The sequence below is a fragment of the Stomoxys calcitrans genome, chromosome 1 (assembly GCF_963082655.1).
Source record: "Stomoxys calcitrans chromosome 1, idStoCalc2.1, whole genome shotgun sequence".
Lineage (NCBI taxonomy): Eukaryota > Metazoa > Arthropoda > Insecta > Diptera > Muscidae > Stomoxys > Stomoxys calcitrans.
In genome coordinates this window covers 145,534,977-145,559,889 of record NC_081552.1, presented here as the reverse complement: position 1 = coordinate 145,559,889, position 24,913 = coordinate 145,534,977, and the positions used below count along the sequence as shown (strand labels likewise).

The following is a 24,913-nucleotide window of genomic DNA, read 5'->3' as shown; positions in this document are numbered from 1 at the left end:
AATCCTCCTCTCGAATTCCATTTTCATTACGATTTTTTTTAATTACAATTATTTTTTTAATTTTTGATGTTGAAATTGCTTTAATTCTCCCTATTATTTTAATTATCAAATTTTCAAATTTATTAACTTGAACAATTACTTCTATTATTTTTATTTTAATTTTACTTTTAGGTTTATATCATGAATGAAATCAAGGTATATTAAACTGATCAAATTAGGGTTGTAGTTAATTATAACATTTGATTTGCATTCAAAAAGTATTGACTTATTCAATCTACCTTGAATATGAAGCGATTTATTGCAATTAGTTTCGACCTAATTTTAGGTATTATATACCCTTATTCTATCCTGGATTTTTTTTAATTGAAGCCAAAAAGCGGCTTATCACTGTTAATGATAGAATTGAGATTTATCCTCCAATTAAAGAAGTATGATGTTCAAGTAAAAGCTGCTAACTTTTTTCTTTTAATGGTTAAATTCCATTTATACTTCTATTTATATAGTTTAAAAATAAAACATTACATTTTCATTGTAAAATTAAATAATTTTATTTTATAAATTACTAAAAAATATTCACAATATTCAAAGATTAAATTAATCTCCATAACATCTTCAGTGTCATACTCTAAATATAAGCTATTTGAATAAAAATAAATTATATACATATATAAAATAATTACTCAGAAAATAAAACTCAATAAATAAATTTTTAAATTATTATTTTGTAATATTTGATTTAACTGAGAATTTTTTACTAAATTATAATAAAGTTGTTGTCCTCCAAAATATTCAGATCAACCTTGATCAAAAGATTTAACTCTTAATTTACCTACAATTAAAGGATAATTAATAATTCCATAAGTTGAAATATAAGGTATAAATCATATTGAACCTAAAAAATAAGAAGACTTATAATTATTTAATGCCTTATTTATAAAAAATAATGACACATTAGAAATTAAATATCCTACTATTCCTCCAATAATACAAACAAATAATGTTAATAACTTTAAAGTTTTAGGTAAAATAATTACTATAGGACTTGGAAAAATTAATCATCTTAATATACTCCCCCCAAAAATTCTTAAAATTAATAAACCTATTATACTTTTTAATATAACTCAACCTTCATCATTTAATATATTTAAAGAAGAAAAATTTGAATCTCCAGTTATTGTATAAAATACTAATCGAAAAGAATAACATACTGTTAATCCAGTAGAAAAAAAAAATAAGAAAAAAGATTAATATAAGAAAAAGATACTATTTCTAAAATTAAATCTTTTGAATAAAATCCAGCTAAAAAAGGTATTCCACATAAAGCTAAATTAGCTACATTAAAACAAGAAGATGTTAAAGGTATTATTATTGATAAACTTCCTATTAAACGAATATCTTGAGTATTATTCATGTTATGAATAATTGCTCCCGCACATATGAATAATAAAGCTTTAAATAAAGCATGAGTTAATAAATGAAAAAATGCTAATTTATAAAAACCTATAGATAAAATTCTCATTATTAAACCTAATTGTCTTAAAGTTGATAAAGCAATAATTTTCTTTAAATCAAATTCATAATTAGCTCCTAATCCAGCTATAAATATTGTTAAACCTGATAACAATAATAATAAATTTCCTATTCAAGTATTTCTTAATAAAATATTAAACCGAATCAATAAATATACTCCTGCTGTAACTAAAGTAGAAGAATGAACCAAAGCTGAAACAGGAGTTGGAGCAGCTATAGCAGCTGGCAATCAAGAAGAAAATGGAATTTGAGCTCTTTTAGTTATAGCAGCTAATATTACTAAACTTATAATAATTATTATATCAAAATTAGATTTTATTACTTCTAAATAAAAAATATAATTTCAACTCCCATAATTTAATATTCATGCAATTGCTAATAATAAAGCTACATCACCAATTCGATTTGATAAAGCAGTCAACATCCCAGCATTATATGATTTTACATTTTGAAAATAAATTACTAAACAATAAGATACTAATCCTAACCCATCTCACCCTAATAAAATTCTAATTAAATTTGGACTAATAATTAATAATATTATAGAAGTAACAAATATTAATACTAATATAATAAATCGATTAATTTTATAATCACTTTCTATATATTCTTTTCTATAAAAAATTACTAAAGAAGAAATTATTAAAACAAAAGATATAAAAATTAATCTTATTCAATCTAATAAAATAGTTATTACAATTATTATAGAATTTAAAGATACAACTTCTCATTCAATAAAAATTGAATAATCATTTATAATAAAAATTATTCCTATTGTAAATGATAATAATCTACAAAAAAATAATGAAAAAAATCTAATTGTACAAATTGATAAATATTTCACGATTTAAAAAGACATAATCTTATCATTGACACCACAAATCAATATTTTTTTTAAACTATTTAAACATAATCATAATATACATATATCTCTCTTTAAAATTAATAGATTTAAAGGAAATCAATGTAAAAATAAAAGTAAATACTCTCGAACTTTTCCTCCTCTAAAAGAGTAAACTCCAGAAAAAACCTTTCCATGTTGTCTATAAGCATATAAATACAAAGTATAAGCAGCTCTAAAAAAAGATAAAAGAGATAATATTAATATAGTTAATCATGATCATCTAACAATTCTATTAATTAAAGAAATTTCTCCTAATAAATTTAATGTAGGAGGAGCAGCTATATTTGCTGAACTTAATAAAAATCATCATAATCTTATTGAAGGTATAAAATTTAATAAACCCTTATTGATTAATAAACTTCGACTTCCTATTCGTTCGTATGTAATATTAGCTAAACAAAATAATCCAGAAGAACATAACCCATGAGCAATCATTAAAGTATAAGAACCACAAATTCCTATATATGTTAAAGTTATTAATCCTGCTAAAACAATTCCTATATGAGCAACTGATGAATAAGCAATCAAAGCCTTTAAATCAGTCTGACATAAACAAGTTAAACTTACTAATACTCCTCCTACTAATCTAATTCTAATTCAAATATAATTAAATTTTAAACCTAATATTTGTAAAAAAGGAAATACACGTAATAAACCATAACCTCCTAATTTTAATATAATCCCCGCTAAAATTATTGAACCAGATACTGGAGCTTCAACATGAGCTTTTGGTAATCATAAATGTACTAAAAATATTGGTATTTTTACTAAAAATGCTATAACTAAAGAAAAATATAAAATTTCATAATTAAATATGAAATTATTTAATAAATAAAAATTTATTGTATTTGCTATTTTGTACAAATAAAAAATTCCAATTAATATTGGTAAAGAAACTAATAAAGTGTAAAATAGTAAATATACACCTGCTTGTAAACGTTCAGGTTGATATCCTCAACCTAAAATTAAAAATAATGTAGGAATTAATCTTCTTTCAAAAAATAAATAAAATATAAATAAATTTATTCTTCTAAAAGTTAATACTAATAAAACTAATAATAAAATCAAATTAAATATAAATAAATTAATATAATTATTATATTTAAAAACTAATTCTCTTGCTATTATTATTAATGCTACAATTCATAATCTTAACAAAATTAATCCATATGAAATTATATCTATTCCAAATAAATAAGAAATAGATATGAAATAATTTCTATATATATTTATTAAAATTAATAAAAAACTAATTAAAAATATAAAACTTTGAACCATTCAATATAAATTTTTTATAAAACATAATGGAAATAAAAAAATAATTATGAAAATAACTTTTAACATTGTAAAATATTAAATCTTTGAAAATAATCATTTCCATGAGTTCGAATTATTGAAACTAAAATTGAAAGACCTAAAGCACCTTCACATACTCTAAAAGTTAAAAATATTATTCTAAAAAAATTTTCAAATATATATATATTTAAATAAATAAATAATAAAAAAAATAATCTTAAAACAATATATTCTAATCTTAATAATATTGATAATAAATGCTTTCGATTTGATACAAAAGTAAATACTCCTATAATAAATAAAATTCTAGGTAAACTTCAATTTAAAATTATTAACATTTGTTTTAATAGTTTAATAAAAACATTGGTCTTGTAAACCAAAAATAAGAATTTTTCTTTTAAAACTTCAAGAAAAAAGAAACTCTTTATCATTAATCTCCAAAATTAATATTTTATAATTAAACTATTTCTTGTCTTGATATTATACAATGAATTTTAATAACTATTATATTTATTTTCAATTTAATTTTTATAAATATTAAACATCCACTTGCTATAGGATTAATTTTATTAATTCAAACTACTTTAGTTTCATTATCTTCTGGATTAATATCTAAAAGATTTTGATTTTCATATATTTTATTCTTAGTATTTTTAGGAGGAATATTAGTTTTATTTATTTATGTAACCTCTTTAGCTTCAAATGAAATATTTTCTTTTTCAATTAAATTAATATTAACTTCAATAATAATTTTTTTTATTATAATATGTATTTTATATCTCTCTGACAAAAATATTCTAATACAATATTTTAATATAGAAGTTAACTCAATTACAAATTTAAACTCCTTTATTATAGAAAATTCTTTATCCCTTAATAAATTATATAATTATCCAACTAATTTATTAACAATTTTATTAATAAATTATTTATTAATTACATTAATCGCAATTGTAAAAATTACTAATTTATTTAAGGGACCTTTACGACCAATATTTAATTAAACTAATGAATAAACCTTTACGACTTAAACACCCAATTTTAAGAATTGCAAATAATGCTTTAGTAGACCTTCCAGCTCCTAGAAATATCTCTTCATGATGAAATTTTGGATCTCTTTTAGGATTATGTTTAATTATTCAAATCCTTACAGGATTATTTTTAGCCATACATTATACTGCAGATATTAATTTAGCTTTTAATAGAGTTAATCATATTTGTCGAGACGTAAATTATGGATGATTATTACGAACTTTACATGCTAATGGTGCAAGTTTTTTCTTTATTTGTATTTATTTACATGTAGGACGAGGAATATATTATGGATCTTATTTATTTACTCCAACATGATTAGTAGGAGTAGTAATTCTATTTTTAGTAATAGGAACAGCATTTATAGGATATGTTTTACCTTGAGGACAAATATCTTTTTGAGGAGCTACAGTAATTACTAATTTATTATCAGCAATTCCTTATTTAGGAATTGATTTAGTACAATGAGTATGAGGAGGATTTGCTGTTGATAATGCAACATTAACTCGATTTTTTACATTTCACTTTATTTTACCATTTATTGTATTAGCAATAACAATAATTCATCTTTTATTTTTGCATGAAACTGGATCAAATAACCCTATAGGATTAAATTCTAATATTGATAAAATTCCTTTTCATCCTTATTTCACATATAAGGATATTGTTGGATTTATTATTATAACAATAATTTTAATCTTATTAGTTTTAATTAATCCTTATTTATTAGGAGATCCAGATAATTTTATTCCTGCTAACCCTTTAGTTACCCCAGTTCATATTCAACCAGAATGATATTTTTTATTTGCTTATGCAATCTTACGATCAATTCCTAATAAATTAGGAGGAGTAATTGCTTTAGTTTTATCAATTGCAATTTTAGCTATTCTGCCATTTTATCATTTAAGAAAATTCCGAGGAATTCAATTTTACCCAATTAATAAAATTATATTTTGAATTATAGTAGTTACAGTAATTTTATTAACATGAATTGGAGCACGACCTGTTGAAACTCCATATGTATTAGTAGGACAAATTCTTACTATTATTTATTTTTTATATTTTATAATTAATCCTTTAATTACTAAATGATGAGATAATCTATTAAATTAGTTAATGAGCTTGAACTAAGCATATGTTTTGAAAACATAAGATAGAAATTAAATTTTCTATTAACTTTACTAAAAAAATTTCACTATAATAAATAGATTAAAAAAATTTTAAATCCTACAAAAAATAACAAAAAATTTAACGAAAAAGGTAAAAAACTCTTTCAAGCTAAATATATTAATTTATCATACCGAAAACGCGGTAAAGTCCCCCGTACTCAAATAAATATAAAAGAAACAAAAGTTAATTTTAAATAAAAAATAAATGAAAATACATCTCTCCCTAAAAATATTACACAAAATAATATTCTTATAAATAAAATTCTTGCATATTCAGCTAAAAAAATTAAAGCAAATCCTCCACTTCTATATTCTACATTAAACCCAGAAACTAATTCTGATTCTCCTTCTGCAAAATCAAAAGGAGTACGATTAGTTTCAGCTAAAGAAATTCTAAATCATACTAAAGCTATTGGAAATATAAAAAACAAAAATCAAATAAATAATTGATATTTATAAAATATTAATATATTATATCCTCCAATTAAAAAAATAAAACTTAATAAAACTAATGCTAAACTAACTTCATAAGAAATAGTCTGAGCAACTGCTCGCAATCCCCCTAATAAAGCATAATTTGAATTTGATGATCAACCAGCAATTATAACTGTATAAACACCTAATCTAGTACAACACAAAAAAAATAATAAACCTAAATTAAAAGAAAATAATTTAATAAATATTGGTATACATATCCAGACTAATAAAGATAAAAATAAAGAAAAAATTGGAGAAAAATAGTAAGAAATATAATTTGATAATAATGGATAAGTTTGTTCCTTTGTAAATAATTTAATTGCATCACAAAAAGGTTGAGGAATTCCTATAATACCAACTTTATTTGGTCCTTTACGAATTTGAATATAACCTAAAACTTTTCGTTCCAAAAGTGTCAAAAAAGCTACTCTCACTAAAACAAAAATAATTAATAATAATCTTCCAACAATAAATAACAAATTTTCTAAATAAAACATGTACTATTTGTAATATAAATTACATAAATAAATTCTAAATTTATTGCACTAATCTGCCAAAATAGTATATACATATTAATAATATTCAATTTATTAAATAATTATTTATCAAATATTAGGTCCTTTCGTACTGAAATATTTTAATTTTTTAAAGATAGAAACCAACCTGGCTTACGCCGGTTTGAACTCAGATCATGTAAGAATTTAAAAGTCGAACAGACTTATTATTTAAGCGGCTACACCTAAACATATTTCTTAATCCAACATCGAGGTCGCAATCTTTTTTATCGATATGAACTCTCCAAAAAAATTACGCTGTTATCCCTAAAGTAACTTAAATTTTTAATCGTTATTAACGGATCAATTATTCATAAATTAATGATTTAATAAAATTAAAAGTTTATTAAATTTTAATATCACCCCAATAAAATATTATTAATTATTATATTAAAATTTATCTAAAAAAATATAATAATCTAAATATAAAGATTTATAGGGTCTTCTCGTCTTTTAAATATATTTTAACTTTTTGATTAAAAAATAAAATTCTATTATAAATTTATATGAAACAGTTAATATCTCGTCCAACCATTCATACCAGCCTTCAATTAAAAGACTAATGATTATGCTACCTTTGCACAGTTAGGATACTGCGGCCATTTAAATAATTCAGTGGGCAGGCTAGACTTTAAATTTAATTCAAAAAGACATGTTTTTGTTAAACAGGCGAACATTACAATTTTGCCGAGTTCTTTATATAAAATTTTCATATTTATTTATTATTACAATAATATATACTAATTTTACCATTATTTTTTAATTTTTAAAATTAAAATTAATACTTTAATAAAAATTTAAAATTTAAATAAATAATTTATTTTATAAAATAAATTATAACACTTTTATTAATAATAACTATTTCTAAATCTATATTTATTATTTTATTTAAATATTTTTAAAAATTTATAATACAGCTTATCCCATATTATATTAAAATTAAATATTTATTTAATTAATTTATTTAATTAAATAATATAAAATTTCTAAATTAAATTTATTTCTTAAAGAACTAGATACCTTTAAAAACGAATAACATTTCATTTCTAATATTTTATTTAAAATAATTTTACCACATTAACTTTTATAAAATATTAACTCTTTTAAAATCGAGAAAATTAACTATTTAATTTTTATTTAATAAACCCTGATACACAAGGTACAATAAATTAAATTTTCTTTTACAATAATAATTTTTCAAATTATTTCAATTTTCTTTTACAATACTAATAAACTATCATTTAAATTATTTTTTCTTTATAAAATACTAAAAATTTACATTTTATAATTATTTTTAATATAATAATTTTTAAAAAAAAAGAATTAATAAATAAAATTTAATCAATTTATATTGATTTGCACAAAAATCTTTTCAATGTAAATGAAATACTTTACTAATTAAGCTTTAAATTGCATTCTAGATACACTTTCCAGTACATCTACTATGTTACGACTTATCTTATCTTAATAATAAGAGTGACGGGCGATGTGTACATATTTTAGAGCTAAAATCAAATTATTAATCTTTATAATTTTACTATCAAATCCACCTTCATTAAATATTTCAAATTTAAATTCATATAAATAAATTTATTGTAACCCATTTCTACTTAAATATAAGCTACACCTTGATCTGATATATTTTCTTTTTAAAAATTATGAAAATTAACATTCTTATAAAATATTCTAATAACGACGGTATATAAACTAAACAAATTTAAGTAAGGTCCATCGTGGATTATCGATTACAGAACAGGTTCCTCTGAATAGACTAAAATACCGCCAAATTTTTTAAGTTTGAAGAACATAACTATTACTACCTAAGTATTAATATTTACATTTTTAATAATAGGGTATCTAATCCTAGTTTTTAATTAAAATTTTTAAGCTTCAATTAAAATTATATATAATAATTAATAAATTAAAAATTTCACTTAATAAATTATTTTTTATTATAAATTAAACAATTTAACTTATACTAATAAAATTTATTTGCATTATTCGTATAACCGCGGCTGCTGGCACAAATTTAGCCAATACTATTTAATATTACTATTTCTAAATTTCTTTAATTAATAAAACTAATTACTGCGAATATAAAGATTATATTTATTATTAAAATAAATACTAACTCTTACAAAAATTTACATATAAATTAAACTAATAATAAATTAATAAGCCAAAATAAAACTTTTAAAAATAAAAAATTCTAAATAATATTTATATAAGTTCTAATTAATAAATTATATAAATAAACTTAATTAGTAAAATGGATATGAAAACTTTACAGTTAATGAATTGCCTGATAAAAGGACTACTTTGATAGAGTAGATCATGTAATTATATTACATTCATTATATTTAATAAAATTAAACTATTTATAAAAATAAATATAAATTTTTAATTAACTTATATATATATATATATAATTAAAATTTATATATTATATTAATAACAAAAATTAGTATTTCCTCACATATATACACATATTCATAAATATATATATATATATATATAATTAATTAAATTAAATTTATTCCCCTTCATAAATTTATTAAATTAATATATATACATATATAAATGGATATGAAAACTTTACAGTTAATGAATTTTTTTTATTTTTATAATTTTTTAAAAAAAATGGATATGAAAACTTTACAGTTAATTTTAATACAAATTAAATAATTATAATTAGGAATAAAAAAAAATTTACAACAATAAAAAAAAAATCCAGGATTTTTTTTTTTTTTTTTTTTAAAAAAAAATTTAAATTAATTTTAGTAATTATTTTATATTAAAAATATATAGAATTTTATAAAAATTAGGGGTATCTCAAAAATATATTGAAGGTTCAATTTTACGAATTTAAATAGATATACCAATATAGGATTAATAGATAGATATATATATATAAATATTTAATTAATCAATATTTATCTATTAATCCAGAGCAAAAAAAAATTTACAACAATTATGTTAAGGTTATTAGTCCGGAGAATTCTTTAATGTCCCTCTATCTTTCTATTTAAGAATATCTTAATATTTATATATTTATCTATTAATATATAAATTATTTATAAATTAATATTTATATATTATCTATATATTTATAAATATATATATATATATATAAATATATAAATATTTAGATTATATATAAAAATTGTATATAGAAATTTCTATATATATATAAATGCAAAAATTAATTATTTAATAATAATTTATTAAAATTTAAAAATTTTTCAATTTTTTAAGAATTTTTTTTTTTATTAAAAATTAAATATTTTAAAAATTTTTTAATTAATTTTAGTAATTATTTTATATTAAAAATATATAGAATTTTATAAAAATTAGGGGTATCTCAAAAATATATTGAAGGTTCAATTTTACGAATTTAAATAGATATACCAATATAGGATTAATAGATAGATATATATATATAAATATTTAATTAATCAATATTTATCTATTAATCCAGAGCAAAAAAAAATTTACAACAATTATGTTAAGGTTATTAGTCCGGAGAATTCTTTAATGTCCCTCTATCTTTCTATTTAAGAATATCTTAATATTTATATATTTATCTATTAATATATAAATTATTTATAAATTAATATTTATATATTATCTATATATTTATAAATATATATATATATATATATAAATATATAAATATTTAGATTATATATAAAAATTGTATATAGAAATTTCTATATATATATAAATGCAAAAATTAATTATTTAATAATAATTTATTAAAATTTAAAAATTTTTCAATTTTTTAAGAATTTTTTTTTATTAAAAATTAAATATTTTAAAAATTTTTTAATTAATTTTAGTAATTATTTTATATTAAAAATATATAGAATTTTATAAAAATTAGGGGTATCTCAAAAATATATTGAAGGTTCAATTTTACGAATTTAAATAGATATACCAATATAGGATTAATAGATAGATATATATATATAAATATTTAATTAATCAATATTTATCTATTAATCCAGAGCAAAAAAAAATTTACAACAATTATGTTAAGGTTATTAGTCCGGAGAATTCTTTAATGTCCCTCTATCTTTCTATTTAAGAATATCTTAATATTTATATATTTATCTATTAATATATAAATTATTTATAAATTAATATTTATATATTATCTATATATTTATAAATATATATATATATATATAAATATATAAATATTTAGATTATATATAAAAATTGTATATAGAAATTTCTATATATATATAAATGCAAAAATTAATTATTTAATAATAATTTATTAAAATTTAAAAATTTTTCAATTTTTTAAGAATTTTTTTTTATTAAAAATTAAATATTTTAAAAATTTTTTAATTAATTTTAGTAATTATTTTATATTAAAAATATATAGAATTTTATAAAAATTAGGGGTATCTCAAAAATATATTGAAGGTTCAATTTTACGAACTTAAATAGATATACCAATATAGGATTAATAGATAAATATATATATATAAATATTTAATTAATCAATATTTATCTATTAATCCAGAGCAAAAAAAATTTACAACAATTATGTTAAGGTTATTAGTCCGGAGAATTCTTTAATGTCCCTCTATCTTTCTATTTAAGAATATCTTAATATTTATATATTTATCTATTAATATATAAATTATTTATAAATTAATATTTATATATTATCTATATATTTATAAATATATATATATATATATAAATATATAAATATTTAGATTATATATAAAAATTATATATAGAAATTTCTATATATATATAAATGCAAAAATTAATTATTTAATAATAATTTATTAAAATTTAAAAATTTTTCAATTTTTACAAAAATAATACTAAATTTTATTATTAATTTAAACTATTTATAATATTTTTTTTTAAAAAAAAATCCTCAAAAAATTTATAAATATATAAAAAAAAAAAAAAAAAAAAAATGGATATGAAAACTTTACAGTTAATGAATTGCCTGATAAAAGGACTACTTTGATAGAGTAGATCATGTAATTATATTACATTCATTATATTTAATAGAATTAAACTATTTCTAAAAGTATCAAAAACTTTTGTGCATCGTACACCAAAATATACTTAAAAAGATAAGCTAATTAAGCTACTGGGCTCATACCCCATTTATAAAGGTTTTAATCCTTTTCTTTTTAATTTTTAATAATTCGTCAAAAATTATATTTTTAATTATTTTAATAATAGGAACATTAATTTCAATTTCTGCTAATTCTTGACTAGGAGCTTGAATAGGTTTAGAAATTAATTTGTTAGCTTTTATCCCCCTAATAAGAGATAATAAATTAATATCTACTGAAGCATCATTAAAATACTTTTTAACTCAAGCTTTAGCATCTTCTGTATTTTTATTTGCAGTAATTTTATTTCTATTAAATTCAAAAAGAATTAATTCAAATTATTTAATAGAAATAATTATTTTTTCCTCTCTTTTGTTAAAAAGAGGATCAGCTCCCTTTCATTTTTGATTCCCTAATGTAATAGAAGGATTATCATGAGTTAATGCTTTAATTTTGATAACTTGACAAAAAATTGCTCCTTTAATGTTAATTTCTTATATTATCTTTAAACCATTAATTATCATTAGAATTATTTTATCAAGTTTAATTGGTGCATTAGGAGGTTTAAACCAAACTTCATTGCGTAAATTAATAGCTTATTCTTCAATTAATCATTTAGGTTGAATATTAGCTGCTATATTTAACAGAAATTTATGATTAATTTATTTTTTATTTTACACTTTTTTGACTTTTTCTATAGTATTTATATTTAATATATTTAAAATTTCTTATATTAATCAATTATTTTCATTATTTTTTTTTGATAAAAATATTAAATTTTTTTTATTTTTTAATTTATTAACTTTAGGAGGACTTCCTCCTTTTTTAGGATTTTTACCAAAATTTTTAGTAATTCAATCTTTAACATTAAATAATCAATTATTTATTTTAACATTTATAGTATTAATAACTTTAATTACTTTATATTTTTATATACGATTATGTTATAGTGCATTTATATTAAATTATAATGAAAATAATTGATTAATACATTCATTTTATAAATTTTTAGTATTAATGAGTAATTTTTGCATTTATATATATATAGAAATTTCTATATACAATTTTTATATATAATCTAAATATTTATATATTTATATATATATATATATATTTATAAATATATAGATAATATATAAATATTAATTTATAAATAATTTATATATTAATAGATAAATATATAAATATTAAGATATTCTTAAATAGAAAGATAGAGGGACATTAAAGAATTCTCCGGACTAATAACCTTAACATAATTGTTGTAAATTTTTTTTTGCTCTGGATTAATAGATAAATATTGATTAATTAAATATTTATATATATATATCTATCTATTAATCCTATATTGGTATATCTATTTAAATTCGTAAAATTGAACCTTCAATATATTTTTGAGATACCCCTAATTTTTATAAAATTCTATATATTTTTAATATAAAATAATTACTAAAATTAATTAAAAAATTTTTAAAATATTTAATTTTTAATAAAAAAAAAAATTCTTAAAAAATTGAAAAATTTTTAAATTTTAATAAATTATTATTAAATAATTAATTTTTGCATTTATATATATATAGAAATTTCTATATACAATTTTTATATATAATCTAAATATTTATATATTTATATATATATATATATATTTATAAATATATAGATAATATATAAATATTAATTTATAAATAATTTATATATTAATAGATAAATATATAAATATTAAGATATTCTTAAATAGAAAGATAGAGGGACATTAAAGAATTCTCCGGACTAATAACCTTAACATAATTGTTGTAAATTTTTTTTTGCTCTGGATTAATAGATAAATATTGATTAATTAAATATTTATATATATATATCTATCTATTAATCCTATATTGGTATATCTATTTAAATTCGTAAAATTGAACCTTCAATATATTTTTGAGATACCCCTAATTTTTATAAAATTCTATATATTTTTAATATAAAATAATTACTAAAATTAATTTAAATTTTTTTTTTAAAAAAAAAAAAAAAAAAATCCTGGATTTTTTTTTTATTGTTGTAAATTTTTTTTTATTCCTAATTATAATTATTTAATTTGTATTAAAATTAACTGTAAAGTTTTCATATCCATTTTTTTAAAAAATTATAAAAATAAAAAAAATTCATTAACTGTAAAGTTTTCATATCCATTTATATATGTATATATATTAATTTAATAAATTTATGAAGGGGAATAAATTTAATTTAATTAATTATATATATATATATATATATTTATGAATATGTGTATATATGTGAGGAAATACTAATTTTTGTTATTAATATAATATATAAATTTTAATTATATATATATATATATAAGTTAATTAAAAATTTATATTTATTTTTATAAATAGTTTAATTTTATTAAATATAATGAATGTAATATAATTACATGATCTACTCTATCAAAGTAGTCCTTTTATCAGGCAATTCATTAACTGTAAAGTTTTCATATCCATTTTACTAATTAAGTTTATTTATATAATTTATTAATTAGAACTTATATAAATATTATTTAGAATTTTTTATTTTTAAAAGTTTTATTTTGGCTTATTAATTTATTATTAGTTTAATTTATATGTAAATTTTTGTAAGAGTTAGTATTTATTTTAATAATAAATATAATCTTTATATTCGCAGTAATTAGTTTTATTAATTAAAGAAATTTAGAAATAGTAATATTAAATAGTATTGGCTAAATTTGTGCCAGCAGCCGCGGTTATACGAATAATGCAAATAAATTTTATTAGTATAAGTTAAATTGTTTAATTTATAATAAAAAATAATTTATTAAGTGAAATTTTTAATTTATTAATTATTATATATAATTTTAATTGAAGCTTAAAAATTTTAATTAAAAACTAGGATTAGATACCCTATTATTAAAAATGTAAATATTAATACTTAGGTAGTAATAGTTATGTTCTTCAAACTTAAAAAATTTGGCGGTATTTTAGTCTATTCAGAGGAACCTGTTCTGTAATCGATAATCCACGATGGACCTTACTTAAATTTGTTTAGTTTATATACCGTCGTTATTAGAATATTTTATAAGAATGTTAATTTTCATAATTTTTAAAAAGAAAATATATCAGATCAAGGTGTAGCTTATATTTAAGTAGAAATGGGTTACAATAAATTTATTTATATGAATTTAAATTTGAAATATTTAATGAAGGTGGATTTGATAGTAAAATTATAAAGATTAATAATTTGATTTTAGCTCTAAAATATGTACACATCGCCCGTCATTCTTATTATTAAGATAAGATAAGTCGTAACATAGTAGATGTACTGGAAAGTGTATCTAGAATGCAATTTAAAGCTTAATTAGTAAAGTATTTCATTTACATTGAAAAGATTTTTGTGCAAATCAATATAAATTGATTAAATTTTATTTATTAATTCTTTTTTTTTAAAAATTATTATATTAAAAATAATTATAAAATGTAAATTTTTAGTATTTTATAAAGAAAAAATAATTTAAATGATAGTTTATTAGTATTGTAAAAGAAAATTGAAATAATTTGAAAAATTATTATTGTAAAAGAAAATTTAATTTATTGTACCTTGTGTATCAGGGTTTATTAAATAAAAATTAAATAGTTAATTTTCTCGATTTTAAAAGAGTTAATATTTTATAAAAGTTAATGTGGTAAAATTATTTTAAATAAAATATTAGAAATGAAATGTTATTCGTTTTTAAAGGTATCTAGTTCTTTAAGAAATAAATTTAATTTAGAAATTTTATATTATTTAATTAAATAAATTAATTAAATAAATATTTAATTTTAATATAATATGGGATAAGCTGTATTATAAATTTTTAAAAATATTTAAATAAAATAATAAATATAGATTTAGAAATAGTTATTATTAATAAAAGTGTTATAATTTATTTTATAAAATAAATTATTTATTTAAATTTTAAATTTTTATTAAAGTATTAATTTTAATTTTAAAAATTAAAAAATAATGGTAAAATTAGTATATATTATTGTAATAATAAATAAATATGAAAATTTTATATAAAGAACTCGGCAAAATTGTAATGTTCGCCTGTTTAACAAAAACATGTCTTTTTGAATTAAATTTAAAGTCTAGCCTGCCCACTGAATTATTTAAATGGCCGCAGTATCCTAACTGTGCAAAGGTAGCATAATCATTAGTCTTTTAATTGAAGGCTGGTATGAATGGTTGGACGAGATATTAACTGTTTCATATAAATTTATAATAGAATTTTATTTTTTAATCAAAAAGTTAAAATATATTTAAAAGACGAGAAGACCCTATAAATCTTTATATTTAGATTATTATATTTTTTTAGATAAATTTTAATATAATAATTAATAATATTTTATTGGGGTGATATTAAAATTTAATAAACTTTTAATTTTATTAAATCATTAATTTATGAATAATTGATCCGTTAATAACGATTAAAAATTTAAGTTACTTTAGGGATAACAGCGTAATTTTTTTGGAGAGTTCATATCGATAAAAAAGATTGCGACCTCGATGTTGGATTAAGAAATATGTTTAGGTGTAGCCGCTTAAATAATAAGTCTGTTCGACTTTTAAATTCTTACATGATCTGAGTTCAAACCGGCGTAAGCCAGGTTGGTTTCTATCTTTAAAAAATTAAAATATTTCAGTACGAAAGGACCTAATATTTGATAAATAATTATTTAATAAATTGAATATTATTAATATGTATATACTATTTTGGCAGATTAGTGCAATAAATTTAGAATTTATTTATGTAATTTATATTACAAATAGTACATGTTTTATTTAGAAAATTTGTTATTTATTGTTGGAAGATTATTATTAATTATTTTTGTTTTAGTGAGAGTAGCTTTTTTGACACTTTTGGAACGAAAAGTTTTAGGTTATATTCAAATTCGTAAAGGACCAAATAAAGTTGGTATTATAGGAATTCCTCAACCTTTTTGTGATGCAATTAAATTATTTACAAAGGAACAAACTTATCCATTATTATCAAATTATATTTCTTACTATTTTTCTCCAATTTTTTCTTTATTTTTATCTTTATTAGTCTGGATATGTATACCAATATTTATTAAATTATTTTCTTTTAATTTAGGTTTATTTATATTTTTTATCAGGTCCGGGTGACTTAAATGGTTTGAAGCTCCTCAAGGATTCCTTCACCATAAATTCCGTAATTATAAACCTTCGATCAACGTCATTATTCCAAGATTCCGGTGTCTCCGTGAGTCTCTTCGTATCCTGCAGAAAATGGGTTTTCATCAAAAGCCTTAGCAGGTCCTCCGTTGTCTCTGCTCTCACTCCCATGTCGTCTACTAAAGTTTCAGTTTGGACATGGGTTTTTGAGAGAAACTTTTTTATCTTGGCGGCATCATTTACGCCATCGACCAGTTCGCAAAAAAGCTTACAGGAGGCACGTTTTGCCTCTCTGGTAATCTTATTGTAGTCCTTGAGCAGTGTATAATACACATCCCAATAAACTTCCGCTTTTTTCCGACGTGCTCTATTAAAAATTCTGCGGACCTCTTTCCCAACATTGCGAATCTCCCCGGTCATTCAGGGGTTTTCTTGGGCTGATTTCCTTTCCCGAAGAGGACAACTATGTTCGAAAGACCCCACCAGTGCAGTCGTAATCCTGTTGTCTGAGTAGCCTTCCGAGTTTTGTCCAGTTGGTTTTCAACTTATTCCGGAAGCTTATCGGATTCGGCGCTGGCCGTGCTTATCTAAACCTAATGTAGCGATGGTCAGAGAAAGAGTGTTCCATGGAGACCCTCCAATCTTGTACCTCACCGATTAGATTTTCCGAACATATCGTCACATCTAATACCTCCTCCCTAATCCTATTAACAAAGGTAGCGGTGTTACCAATATTAAGTGTTATTAGGTCGTTAGTAGTCAAGAACACTGCCAGGGTTTGGCCCCGCTTATTAGTGTTGGTGCTACCCCACGAAATGTGGTGAGAGTTCGCATCGTACCCTATTAGCACCTCGTTTCCTCTCTGTTTTGCTTTCCTCACCAGCCGTTGCAGCTCCGACGTGGATGACGGTGTCGGAGATTCGAAATGCAGATAAAGTGATGCCAAGTATGCTCCACCGTCTCCCTGTCTCACCACTGTTGCATCCGACGTTGACAACTCTAGGGAAAAAATATATTATTCAAATTTATATGACAAATAAAGCAGGTCCTCGGCCGAGTATCAGTGATAGCATATGGTTTAGTCCAAAGATTTTGTTCCGGGTCGTCCATGGCTCCTGAATTAAGGCAATATGAATCTTGCTCTTGCTGATTTTCTCCATCAGAGCGTGTGTAGCAGTCTCGCTCCAATGGAGGTTTATCTGGATTACCTCAATCATTGGTCCTCCAGTAAATGGGCATCTTGGGAGTAGGTGATGATCTCATCGTCTGCTCCCTGTTCTTTTGACTGCATTGACTTTCCTATCACTGCACTGCCTGATGTCATCGTTTTAGGCTCATTGCCTAGTCTAATGATAAAATTCAATAATTTGCAAGCGTTGTTCATTTGTAGGACGATTCATGGTTAATTTATAGACCAAACTCAAGATGTTTGACAGTGAAACAAAACACGGAACGTGCGTGAGCTGTTTAAACCAGTGTTGCCAAAAAGATAATATCTAAAAAATCATCCTTTATATGATCACATAATATGTAAATTTAACGAGAAAATTAAATAATATTTTATACCCACCATCATATGATAGGGGGTATATTCAGTTATTTCGTTTGCAACACATCGAAACCCTACAAATTGTATATATTTTGGATCGTCGTAAAATTCTAAGACGATTTCATGATGTTAGTGTGTCTGTCCTTCTGTTGTAATCACTCTACATCCTTCAAAAATTGAGATATTGAGTTGAATTTTGGCACAGACACGTCTTTTTGATGTATGCTGGTTAAGTTCATGCACGGGCCAAACCGACCATATTTGGATATAGCCGCTATATAGACCGATCTGCCGATTAAGGGTCTGAAGCCTATAAAAGCTTTATTATACCCTCCACCATAAGATGGGGGTATACTAATTTCGTCATTCTGTTTGTAACTTCTCGAAATATTCGTCTGAGACCCCATAAAGTATATATATTCTTGATCGTCGCGACATTTTATGTCGATCTAGCCATGTCCGTCCGTCTGTCCGTCCGTCCGTCTGTCTGTCGAAAGCACGCTAACTTCCGAAGGAGTAAAGCTAGCCGCTTGAAATTTTGCACAAATACTTCTTATTAGTGTAGGTCGGTTGGCATTGTAAATGGCCCATATCGGTCCATGTTTTGATATAGCTGCCATATAAACCGATCTTGGGTCTTGACTTCTTGAGCCTCTAGAGTGCGCAATTCTTATCCGATTGGAATGAAATTTTGCACGACGTGTTTTGTTATGATATGCAACAACTTTTCCAAGTATGGTTTAAATCGGTTCATAACCTGATATAGCTGCAATATAAACCGATCTTGGGTCTTGACTTCTTGAGCCTCAAGAGTGCGCAATTCTTATCCGATTGTAATGAAATTTTGCACGACGTGTTTTGTTATGATATGCAACAACAGTGACAAGTATGGTTCGAATCGGTCCATAACCTGATATAGCTGCCATATAAACCGATCTTGGGTCTTGACTTCTTGAGCCTCTAGAGTGCGCAATTCTTATCCGATTGGAATGAAATTTTGCACCACGTGTTTTGTTATGATATCCAATAAATGTGCCAAGTATGGTTCAAATTGGTCCATAACCTGATATAGCTGCCATATAAACCGATCTTGGGTCTTGACTTCTTGAGCCTCTAGAGTGCAATTCCTATCCGATTGGAATGAAATTTTGCACGACGTGTTTTGTTATGATATCCACCAACTGTGATAAGCATGGTTCAAATCGGTCCATAACCTGATATAGCTGCCATATAAACCGATCTGGGATCTTGACTTCTTGAGCCTCTAGAGGTCGCAATTATTATCCGATTTGCCTGAAATTATGTACTACGGATCCTCTCATGATCATCAACATACCTGTTTATTATTATCTGAATCGGTCTATAGCCCGATACAGCTCCCATATGAATCGATCTCTCTATTTTACTTCTTGAGCCCCCAAAGGGCGCAATTCTTATTCGAATTGGCTGACATTTTACACAGGTCTCCTACATGTAATAATATAACAATAGCAGAGCAAATCTTTTCTTATATCCTTTTTTGCCTAAGAAGAGATGCCGGGAGAAGAACTCGGCAAATGCGATCCATTGTGGAGGGTATGTAAGATTCGGCCCGGCCGAACTTAGCACGCTTTTATTTGTTTTTTATCTGATTTCGCTGAAATTTGAAACAGTGAGTTGTTTTAAGCCTCCCGACATCCGCCCCAAATATGTTTCAGATCGAACTATATTTAGATATAACTGTCAAATAGACCGATGTTGCTTGTATATGAGTTTTTGGGACCTGAATAAAATATGATCGATACCAGCCCCTATTAAGATATAACTACGGATATAGTAGTGGAGTCATAATAAAATAGGATGATGATTATATTCTTGTTAAAATTGGTCCAGATTGATCCAGATTTTGTTATAGGTGCCATAAAGAACGATCTCTCGATTTAAAATCTAGGCCCTATAGAAAGCGCATGTGTCATCCGATTTCGTTGAAATTTGACGCAGTGACTTGTGTTAGGCTTTTCGACATCCGTGTCCTATATGATTCAGATCGGTTTAAATTTGGATATAGCTGCCAAAAAATCCAATACTTTGTTCTACAAAATTAAACATTGACTTATATTTATTAGGCCACTCAATTTCCATGCCGTATTTGCGAGCATAAGTTATCCAATTTTTACAGGATTATTTTTGGCATCTAAAATTATGGATAACTCATTATCCTTAGATTTACTAGCTGCTCAAATATAACGAGTTATCAACAAGAATGACATCTGTGTTACCGAAAGTACACATGTCATTATATGCAACATTCGATGAAGCTCAAGAATAAGCACTCATTTGTAATAATATAAAACAAGTACAAAGCCGTTAAGTTCGGCCGGGCCGAACTTTGGATACCCTCCACCTCGGGTATATATGTTAATCACCTTTCATCAAAACCCGGTGAAAATTGCATACCTTATGTCCCATTGCAGTTATAACGAAATATGTTACGATTTAGACCAAATGCAAATAAGTACAAGTCATTGTTCAACAGTGTATAACAAAGTATTGGTCTTTTTAGTAGCTATATATAAAAATAAACCGATCTGAACCATATACAACATAGATGTCGAAAAGCCTAACATAAGTCATTGTTTCAAATTTCAGTGATATCGGATTATAAATGCGCTTTTTATGCGGCCAAGACCTTAAATCGAGATATCGGTCTATATGGCAGCTATATGCAAATCTTGATCGATCTAGACCAAATTGCAGAAAAATGTGGAGGGGTTTGACTTAACTCTCTGTCCCAAACTTCGGCAACATCGGACAATAAATGCGCCTTTTATGGCCTAAGACATTACATCGAGATATCGGTCTATATGGCAGCTATGTCCAAATCTGGACCGATCTGTACCATATTGCAGAAGTGTGTCAAAGGGCATAACCTAACTCACTGTCTCAATCTTCGGCAACATCGGACAATAAATGCGCCTTTAATGGGCCCATTACATTACATCGATATATCGGTCTATATGGCAGCTATATCCAAATCTGGACCGCTCTGAGTGAAATTAAAGAAGGTGTCGAAGGGCCTAAAACAATTCACTGTCCCAAATTGCGGCGACATCGGGCAATAAATGCGCCTTTTATGGCCCCAAAACCTAAAACCGAGAGATCGGTCTTTATGGCAGCTATATCCAAATCTGGACCGATCTGTGCCATATTGCAGAAGTATGTCAAGGGTCTTAACTTAATTCACTGTCCCAAATTTCGGCGACATCGGACAATAAATTTTTTATATTAAATGCGGCTTTTATGGGCTTAAGACCTAAATCGGAGGATCGGTATATATGGCAGCTATAACCAAATCTGGACCAATCTGGGCCACATGAACGAAGGATGTAGAAGGGCCTAACACAACTGACCGTCCCGAATTTCAGCAAAATCGGATAATAAATGTGGCTTTTATGGGCCTAAAACGCTAAATCAGCGTATCGGTCTACATGGCAGCTATTTCCAATCTAGACCGATCCTGGCCAAATTAACGAAGGATGTCGAAGGGCCTAAAACAACTCACTGTCCCAAATTTCAGCAAATGTGGCTTTTATTGGCCTTAGACCCTAAATCGGCGGATCGGTCTATATGGGGGCTATATCAAGATATAGTCCAATATAGCCCATCTTTGAGCTTAACCTGCTTATGGACAAAAAAAAAGAATCTGTGCAAAGTTTCAGCTCAATATCTCTCTTTTTAAAGACCGTAGCGTGATTTCAACAGACAGACGGACAGACGGATGGACATGTCTAGTTCGTCTTAGATTTTTATGCTGATCAAGAATATATATACCTTATAGGGCCGGATATGGCTATTTCGATGTGTTGCAAACGGAATGACAAAATGAATATACCCCCATCGTTCGGTGGTTGGTATAAAAATCGTTATTGTAACCTTGGTATTGATAAAAATGCCATTAAGTAACTGCGGGCAAAGTTATCTCATACCCATGAGTGCTATCCGTTACAAGGTTAAGCTCAATGATAAGGGACCTTCATTTTAGTGGCGAGTCCGCACCACTTAGTAACACTAAGAGGAAAATACTGTGTCGTTATTAATATAAAAAATATTTTTTATATATTTTCTACCTCCCCACAAATCCGTTGATTGTTCCGCATGTTGTGGGCGTAATTTTAAAGAAGTAAAAAATTCAAAAATCATTTTGGGGTCCGAGATTCAAACTCGGGGACTTTGTATTGTAAATCTTCTGATGTAGTTGTTATTAATTTACCTTTCTGGTTATTTAGTCATGACAAATTTTTGCTGGGTAATGTATGAAACTGCCAAATAACAAAGACACGCCACAATACACACAATGTCAAACAACAAAACATACAAAAACAAGTAAAAGCGTGCTAAGTTCGGCCGGGCCGAATCTTATATACCCTCCACCATGGATCGCATTTGTCGAGTTATTTTCCCGGCATCTCTTCTTAGGCAAAAAAGGATATAAGAAAAGAGTTGCTCTGCTATTAAAACGATATCAAGATATGGTCCGGTTCGGACCACAATTAAATTATATGTTGGAGACCTGTGCAAAATTTCCGCCAATTCGTATAAGAATTGCGTCCTTTGGGGCTCACGAAGTAAAATAGAGAGAACGATTTATATGGGATCTGTATCGGGCTATATACCGATTCAGACCATAATAAACACGTTTGTTGATAGTCATAAGAGGATCCATCGTACAAAATTTCAGGCATATCGGATAATAATTGCGACCTCTAGGGGTCAAGAAGTCAAGATCCCAGATCGGTTTATATGGCAGCTATATCAGGTTATGAACCGATTTGAACCTTATTTGACCCAGTTGTTAAAAGTAAAAATAAAATACGTCATGCAAAATTTCAGCCAAATCGGATAGGAATTGCGCCCTGTAGTAGCTCAAGAAGTCAAATCCCCAGATCTGTTTATATGACAGCTATATCATGTTATGAACCGATTTCAACCATACTTGGCAGAGTTGTTGGATATCATAACGAAATACTTCGTGCAAAAATTCATTCAAAACGGATAAGAATTGTGCCCTCTAGAGGCTCAAGAAGTCAAGACCACAGTTGTTGGATATCATAACAAAACACGTCGTACAAAAAATTTCATTCCAATCGGATAAGAATTGCGCCCTCAAGAGGCTCAAGAAGTCAAGACCCAAGATCGGTTTATATGGCAGCTATATCAGGTTATGAACCGAATTGAACCATACTTGGCACAGTTGTTGGGTATCATAACAAAACACGTCGTGCGAAATTCCATTCTAATCGGATAAGAATTGCGCCCTCTAGAGGCTCAAGAAGTCAACACCCAAGATCGGTTTATATGGCAGCTATATCAGGTTATAAACCGATTTGAACCATACTAGTCACAGTTGTTGGGTATCATAACAAAACACGTCGTACAAAAAATTCCATTCAAATCGGATAAGAATTGTGCCCTCTAGAGGCTCAAGAAGTCAAGACCCAAGATCGGTTTATATGGCAGCTATATCAGGTTATGAACCGAATTGAACCATACTTGGCACAGTTGTTGGATGTCATAACGAAATACTTCGTGCAAAAATTCATTCAAATCGGATAAGAATTGTGCCCTCTAGAGGCTCAAGAAGTCAAGACCCAAGATCGGTTTATATGGCAGCTATATCAGGTTATGGACCGATTTAAACCATACTAGTCACAGTTGTTGGGTATCATAACAAAACACGTCGTACAAAAAATTCCATTCAAATCGGATAAGAATTGCGCCCTCTAGAGGCTCAAGAAGTCAAGACCCAAGATCGGTTTATATGGCAGCTATATCAGGTTATGGACCGATTTCAACCATACTTGGCACAGTTGTTGGATATCATAACAAAACAAAATTTCATTCTGATCGGATAAGAATTGCGCACTCTAGAGGCTCAAGAGGTCAAGACCCAAGATCGGTTTATATGGCAGCTATATCAGGTTATGGACCGATTTGAACCATACTTGGCACAGTTGTTGGATATCATAACAAAACACGTCGTGCAAAATTTCATTCTGATCGGATAAGAATTGCGCACGCTAGAGGCTCAAGAAGTCAAGACCCAAGATCGGTTTATATGGCAGCTATATCAGGTTATGGACCGATTTGAACCATAC

At 24.8% G+C, this 24,913-nt stretch overlaps 1 protein-coding gene and 3 pseudogenes across 1 annotated transcript; 3 read left to right on the top strand and 1 right to left on the bottom strand.

Moving 5' to 3' along the window:
• Nucleotides 1-645: 645 nt before the first annotated feature.
• Nucleotides 646-2,568, bottom strand: LOC131997103 (NADH-ubiquinone oxidoreductase chain 5-like). Its single transcript, XM_059367425.1, is given in 2 exon segments — nt 646-2,253; nt 2,517-2,568. Coding segments are annotated over 2 exon segments (1,095 nt in total). The 3' UTR covers nt 646-1,210.
• A 1,644-nt stretch (nt 2,569-4,212) lies between these two features.
• LOC131997101 (NADH-ubiquinone oxidoreductase chain 6-like) lies at nt 4,213-5,874 on the top strand (annotated as a pseudogene).
• On the top strand, nt 4,643-5,874 carry LOC131998546 (cytochrome b-like; annotated as a pseudogene).
• An 820-nt stretch (nt 5,875-6,694) lies between these two features.
• Nucleotides 6,695-13,054, top strand: LOC131997100 (NADH-ubiquinone oxidoreductase chain 2-like; annotated as a pseudogene).
• Nucleotides 13,055-24,913: the final 11,859 nt, after the last annotated feature.